Source organism: Antrostomus carolinensis, unplaced genomic scaffold, assembly GCF_000700745.2.
Source record: "Antrostomus carolinensis isolate BGI_N321 unplaced genomic scaffold, ASM70074v2 scaffold33499, whole genome shotgun sequence".
Taxonomy (NCBI): domain Eukaryota; kingdom Metazoa; phylum Chordata; class Aves; order Caprimulgiformes; family Caprimulgidae; genus Antrostomus; species Antrostomus carolinensis.
Window position 1 is genome coordinate 5,633 of NW_010339840.1, and position 7,728 is coordinate 13,360.

Sequence of the window (7,728 nt, forward strand, 5' to 3'; positions counted from 1 at the left end):
GGAAATGTGCATGTGAAAATGTGCACATGGCTGTCTATGTGATTTTCTTTTGTGCAATCTTTGATTTCCCATCTGGGCACGCTGCTGCGGAGCACACCTAGGTAGCTTTGGGTCAGTCAGGAAGGGAATCTTCCTAAAGACCATTTAAAGGATTTTGCATTAATTCTGGCTCATCTAATCATGGCTATTACTTACCGAGTCTTCAGCAAGTTTTAAAATACTTTTAGTTTTCTATCCGTACAACGTTGGGGAACTAATACACAATTTTTGTGGTGGCTCATAACTCAAAACCACAACTGAGTTTTATATTTTGTCTGAAGAGATTGTACAGAGGTAATATACATCCACTTTTTTTGATTAACTTAAATCTTTATTCATGCCTTAAACATGTTAGAGTCATTTATTTGCCAAGTTAATGTACTGTGTGAGTTTTGCAGAGGATGGCTTTCTGACAGTGCATTTTATTGCACCTGCAGTCAGGCAAGAATCAAGAAGGTGAATTGAGGATGATGAGTACAGATTTCAGTAAAAAAGGGGAAAAGATGATGGACTGACTGGGTAGGAAACATTGCCAGTATGCTCAATTGAGAAAAATAATTGGCATCTATTGGAAATAAGTTTAATTATATTTCTTTCTGTTTTTTAAGAGATGAAATTGGATTAATACCCTGCCCTGAAGCCAGGTATAACCGGAGCCCTATCGTCCTGGTAGAAAACAAGCTTGGTGTGGAGAGCTGGTGTGTCAAGTTTCTTTTGCCGTATGTCCACAATAAACTTCTCCTCTACAGACAAAGAAAACAGTGGCTGAACAAAGATGGTAAGTTACTCAGTTGGAAAACAGTATCTTGTGTGATTCTTAATGCACATTTTTTATCATAGAATCATTTAGGTTGGAAAAGACCCTTAAGATCATCTAGCCTAACTGTAAACCTAACATTGCTAAGTCCACTAAACCATGTCCCTAAGTGCCGCATCTACACATACCTCCAGACTTTACAGGTCTAAAGTACCTCCAGGAGTGGTGACTCCACCACTTCCCTGGGCAGCCTGTTCCAATGCTTGACAACCCTTTTGGTGAAGAAATTTTTCCTAATAGCCAATCCCTTGCAGTAACTTGAGGCCATTTCCTCTTGTCCTGTCACTTGTTACTTGGAAGAAAAGATTGAGACCCATCTTGCTACTCCCTCCTTTCAGGTAGTTGTAGAGAGCGATAAGGTCTCCACTCAGCCTCCTTTTCTCCAGGCTCAACAATCCCAGTTCTCTCAGCTGCCCCTTATAAAACTTTTTCTCTAGACCCTTCACCAGCTTCATTGCCCTTCTTTGGACATGCTCCAGCATCTCAATGTCTTTCTGGTGGCGAGGAGCTCGAAACTGAAAACAATATTCAAGGTGCGGCCTCACCAGTGCTGAATACAAAGGCACAATCACTTCCCAGGTCATACTGGCCATGCTGTTCCTGATACAAGCCAGGATGCTGTTGGCCTTCTTGGCCACCTGGCCACACTGCTGGCTCATGTTCAGCCTGCTATTGACCAATACCCCCAGGTCCTCTTCCACTGGGCAGCTTTCCAGCCACTCTTCCCCAAGTCTGTGCTTTTGCATGACGTTGTTGTGACCCAAGTGCAGGTCCTGGCACTTGGTCTTGTTGAACCTCATGCAATTGGTCTCGGCCCATTGATCCAGCCTCTCCAGATCCCTTTGCAGAGCCTTCCTACCCTCAAACAGATCAGCACTGCCACCCAATTTCGTGTTGTTTGCAAGCTTACTGAGGGTGCACTTGATCTCTTCATCCAGATCATTTACCTTTTTTGACACTACACTGGCCCTTCTTTAAGCCAGTTTAACCTGTTCTGGAAGAACAGTGTTACTGGGAGGGAGGACAGGCTTCGGATTGTGTATCTTGGCAACTTAAACAAGTTGTAGGGTTGCTTAGTTGAAAATTTAAATCCTTTCTTTCTTGCCCAGACTGGAAGGGTTAGAGGGAGATGACATTTTGATGAGTGATTTAGGGAAGTGATGCTAATCTTTACAGAAGGAATTTTGTCCTGCTTCCTGGATTCAGAAGGAAAACTGTGGTGACGTGTGGATCTAAAGAAAGAAACAAGCACCGTGTTTTTTGGATGTAGGGGTACCAGAAATCATTAGTCTGTACAGCTCGATAATTGTAAAGCTCTATTTCCTTTTCAGTCTTTTTGTTTTGGTTTGGTTTTTAGCTTGTTTTACTTGAATGAAAAATACCTTAGTACGTGTTGTCTATTTTGAATTTTTTAAAGAGTCATGAACAGGTGTGACATACTTGATACTTGACTGCTTATGGAGTGTTCTGTTCAGAGTAAGAATGAAAAAGGGAAACTGTAGTTTAAGAAACTGATTTTTTTTGTTCATGGTTTCAAGTCTATTCTAAATAGCAGTCAGCATAAAAATGTTCTTACTCTAGGCTTGTCTCAGTGTCTTATTTCTAGGGTTTATTCTTATTATTTTGGAGGCTTCTTTCTAGGATCTTCTACCTCCTATGGCATTTTTCACATTTCTGTGTCCCAGAAAGAGAGATATCTTTTCTGCTGAAGAACACCCTGGGACCACTGAGAGTTCAGATCTTTAGCATCTCACATGCACCTGGTTTTCCGTTTGGGACTGTTTTCATGTTTAACTTTTTTTCTGTTTGCATGAAATGTAGCCTAATGAATAAAGCACTGGCTGTGTCCATTGTGCTTTTAAATTACTGGCCCATTATATTCTTCCTAGAAAGTACTCGACAGCCACCATCCATTAGGTTTTGTTGATTGCAGCTATAGCAGAAACAGTCTCCCTTGTTGCTTGATGATCTATTGAGTTATCTTTTACATGGTGGGATGCTGGCAGACATCTGATGCAGACTGTAGCATCTGGTCATTGTATAACTAACACTCTGTACCGTCTTGAACAGATAACAGGTTTTGAGAGTAAGTCTGAGTGGATCAGGAAAAGAGGTCTGGTTAGTAATACCTCTTTCTTGATATAAGTGCCATTTGCTTTTCTCTTGAATTTTTTTATTACTATAGTCTGTTTCACTTTTAAGTGATGAAGCCAGCTGTGCATTTACCCTCATTAAAGCATAGGGTAAGGGACAGTCAGATGGTGTTAGCTGAGTCTGTAAATGTGCACTTGATCTTGTTTTGCATTCAGGGATGACATGGAGAAAGAAAATTAGGGTCTTTGGTGAGTCTCAGCTAGGGAGTATTTTGAGGGCAATGATTGTTGGGGTGGGGTCGAGTTTTTAAACATACTTTGATTCCTTATTACAAACATGTGGATGTATAATGCAAGTGTTTTGAAAAGAGTAGCATTTAATGGCAGAGAAGGTTCATAATGTGAGCATGAATGTGCTTGCCTTCTAGTGGGTGGGCAGAGGTCGTACGTAGGAACTTTTTACCTCTTTGCAAGCCAGATCGTGGTAAGGCAGAACCCATTCCGCTGGCAACATACAGTCTTCCAGTGCTGGCTGTGTATTTTGGGTGGTGGTAGAGTAACAAAGCACTGGCTTGATGCTTGGAGTTAATTCTCCGTTCAAAAGAGTAGCTTAAGAAATTTTAAGTGTTTCCATGTGATGTTGGGTATGATTGACCTGTTGATTGTATTTTATTTTTGTCTAACTTTTTTTTTTCTGTGTGTGTGTGTTTCCCCCCATCCCCATAAAGGGTTGATGTCATGTAATTTTGTGATCATCTAGGAAAAGTGTTTTGTGGACTTTGTAAATTTTACATTGCCCTTTATTTTTTATTTGCTTGTCATTTGTTTTCTGGAATATTCTCTCTCATTACAGACATCTTTAAAAGACTTTTATTCCTACAGGATGTGTATTTCTAACATAAGTAATTTCCATTTGTTACTTGGTCTCTGTGGTTTATGGTTGGACCTAGTAAGACTTGAATCTTTTTGATAGCTGCCGCCAAGCTACTGCTGATGCATTCAGTTCTGATAGAAACTGGTGATTGTGATCTGATGGCAAATTTGGAATTTATACTGAAGATGTTTATAAAATTCAATAAAAAGAGCTTTAATATAAGGAGTATAAAGTTGACTCTGACATGTAGCCAGAAACAAATTTTAGTATTTAAAGAAGTAAACCTTCTAGCACAGTCAGTCTTAGCAAGACCAATGGTTCACATTGCAGTGTTTTTTGCAGGCCTGAGGTAGGAGTTTGTGAGGTGTATTTTGATTATGCTGCAGATCTTTTGCAGGTAGACTTTTCATTTCGGTCTCAAGTGTTAGAGAAAAGTCCTCCCCTAGAAATTGCCATGCAGACAAAATCTCATTTCAAGTCAAAATACGAACCACTTAGATTTGTGTCACTCTTACACTGGGAGACTGGAGACTATTGATAGGTGTTAGCTAAAGGGCATCTGGGTGCTAATTGCTGACCCCAAAGGGTCCAGGTGCTTTGCTGTGGAGACACTTTGGCACGTGCCTGTTCCACCGGGAAGGTATGGTGTGCTTGGCTTCCTGAAGAGTGTCTCTGCTTCCCTCCCAGACAAAGCCTTGCAGAACCCTTCTTCTCAAAGTGCAGGTCATAGAATTGTGTTGGCAAATACTGGAGTGGCGTGAAGTTTAGATTGCTGCCTGTTTGTTGGGACTTGTTTGGTTTTCTTCTTTTGAAAACGGAACTCCATTCTCCTTTGTTTCTCCAATTACAAAAGTTAGTTTAAAATGCATGAGAAGAGGTGATCTACAGCGTTTTCATGTCTGTTGAGGTTTTGTGTCACTACTGTAAGACATGATCAGGACCACTATGTTAATAACCTGTTTGTAAAGCAAGGAACAGCTTACAGAATTTAGCATATTTTACCATAATTGAGTTTCACATTTCATAGGAAATTTAATAGAAACTGAACTTCAGTGGTGGAAGGAATGAAAGTGGAAGTCTTTCCTAGGTGGACTTGGAGAATAGTCTCTGTGGTGCGAATAGGCATACTCTATCAAGAGATGTTAAGTTTTCTGTACATTTGAAATATCCTCAAGGATTTTCCTCCAAATTCCTTTTTGTAGACAAAAATGCATGTCTGGAATTTGACAAAGTAGTTTTTTTCTTCTGAATGTAGTGAAGGGATGGATTTGTTTATTACTTCTACAAAACTTAATTGCGTATTCTGTTAATGCTTGTAGTAAACACTGACTACAAATGTAGTCTCTTGTTACTTATTTTGTATTTTTTGAATTACTGTAAGCCATTTTAAATAGAACAGAGAAGAAAAATGGTGCTGATTCAAGTATCTGCTTTCATATGTGGTGTCTGATATTTTTGTGTCAGGATCCTGGAAGAAGGAAGTGCCTTATGATTAGATATGATTTCTTTTGGATATGTGGAATCCAGATTTATAACTACTATTGTTCCAATTCAGAAATCCTAATTTTACAATGTGTTTTATCCTTTATCTTTTTTTTTTTTTTTTTTTTTAGTTTAGGCATGTGTATTATTTATACTACCACAAGATAGTTTTCTGAATTTGCTGCATACTACTTCTCTTTTTATGCAAAGGATTTTTCTGCATACTCCTAGAATATCCTTACTTACCATAAATCTGTATTTCCACTTTTAACACCCTTCTGAAAAGCACATCTGAGTGTGATACACTTACCAGACACAGACATATTTAAAAAGAAAATTAACTAAAAACGTATTGTCATATTTGTCCTTTTGCATCTGTGGAGACTTTCACATACAAAAGGATATACGTGTTGTGAGCACCTATGATGCTATAGTTTGGTTAAAATGTATGGAGCAGAAAGTTCTTTTAGATTGTAAATAAAAGACTTTGTTGTTGTTGTTGTTGTTGCTGACACAGAGACAACTACGTGGCAACTGCTATCATTGTGTGCCATATCTGTCATAAGACTATATTGAAAAGTGGCTCAGAGTTTACTAAAATTGTGTCATTTGACATTTCTGGCTCAGAATCCACACTTCATGAAATCTTCATCTGTTACTTGTTGCACAAAGCATCAAAGAACATCAACATGAAATAACTGGGTATTGCTTTGAGGTTTTCCTTCTGTTTGCTTCTTCCTTTGATAATGTTCAGGGTACAGTGAACCTCGTAACGGCAAAACAGACAGAACAGTGGCCAAGCTTCTGTTCAAGCCGGGCTCAATTCGGTGCTTTTCCAGACCTTTGACACTACCAGAAAAGTCATGTTACCTGGAAATTGTGACTTTGGATAAACAAAGTGTGTGTTCTAAGTGAAGTCACATAGGCTATGAAAACTGTTTTCAAAAAGTATTCAAAAGACTGAACTAAGCTGTAATAAGCTTTTGCTTAATGTGTCTTGTCAACCATAGCATAAGCAGCAGTACTACCTACCTAGTAATTACTAGAACCATTACTGTATTTAAAAAATCCAGCACTCAAAAGTTCATATTTTTTTTACTTTTATGCTGCACTGATACTTACCGTGGTTGAGCATCGGAGCCTTTAGGTCCAGCCCATTGACCTCTTGGGAATGTGATAAGCAGCTGAAAATAAAATTCACTATAGGAAGTGTCAATCAACCTAGATTTGGTGCACAGAGCTCTTGATAATATGTTTCAAAAATTATACTAGGCCAGCAATTTGCTGGCAGTCTATATTAAATATACCTTAAAGCAAGTTCAAAATATATGTGACTCTTGCCTAGGGGAGAAGCTAGTATTCAAGTTTTTTGTCTTTGGAGTTTTTTGGATTTGGTGGGGTTTGTTGTTGTTGCTTGGTTTTGTAAATAATAGCCAGCTGGATAGAAAGTTGGCTGGATGTGGTGAAAATGCAATTAACTGAATAAAGATATTTAGCCTTGCTTTGTGTTAGCAACAAAGCTTGTAATTCTTGATTATTTCTTTTTTTAATTTATTTTTTTCTCTTGAAGAAACTCTCAGTAGTAGGTACTGTGAATGTGACTTAAATAAGATTGGTATTACCTGGGAAGAGTTGTTACTAGTTCTTAGCCTCTTGCATTTTGAAAGGCAATTTGTGTGTATTGTTTATGGCACAGGTAATAATAGCAGAATAATCAGAGCATTTAATTATGTATATTTGCAATATGTAAAATTGAGAGATTAAAAATATAGAGTAGCTACTAATATTTTGAGAATGTAGAATGGAAAATCTGTATGAAACAACGATGGCTCACAGTTTTCACTATAGATCCTTATAAAACTGGTGTTTTGTTGCTAATCATGTTTTTGAATGTAAAATTGAAACAGTAGCCAGCAAAACATCTAGTAGGTGTTTGATTTTACGTACGCGAGTAATCCTTGATATTTCAGCTGAGCAATCAGTCTGTCTAAAATTAAATAGGTGTTGAAGTACTTTGCTGGTTCAGGGACAAAGTCAAAGAAAAAGCTTTTGTACATTTAGGCAGCAATTTAGAAAAAAGTTTTCCACATATGAGAAATATTCATTCCTTGGCAACAAAGAGGGGTCTAAAAGGAAGTGTTTCCCTAATTGGGGGGGGCACGCAGGGAAAGCCTGGATAGCCATGTTCAGTTTTGAAGCATGTTTCTTCTTCCTACTCAACTGCAAAATTACCATGTAAATTTAAGAATGGTGATTGCAGGACAGGTTAACTGATCTGACACTGTGTCTCACGAGAGCAGAGGTTAAGGAAGCCAATGCAGTCACAGTCCTTAGTATCTGAAGCTTAAGTGGAGGTGCCTCACAAATCCCTACTATTACCCTGGTGGGACTCAAAACTGCTCAAACCGTGCAGTGGACTGCAA

General features: G+C 38.5%; 1 protein-coding gene across 1 annotated transcript in view; it reads left to right on the top strand.

Annotated features, from left to right (window-relative positions):
• Positions 1-7,728, top strand: part of PTAR1 (protein prenyltransferase alpha subunit repeat containing 1) — a 25,382-nt gene that overhangs the window by 999 nt on the left and 16,655 nt on the right. Inside the window, exon 2 of the mRNA XM_029086983.1 lies at positions 648-817. Coding sequence (XP_028942816.1) covers positions 648-817 — 170 coding nt within the window. The remainder of the gene's footprint in view (positions 1-647; positions 818-7,728) is intronic.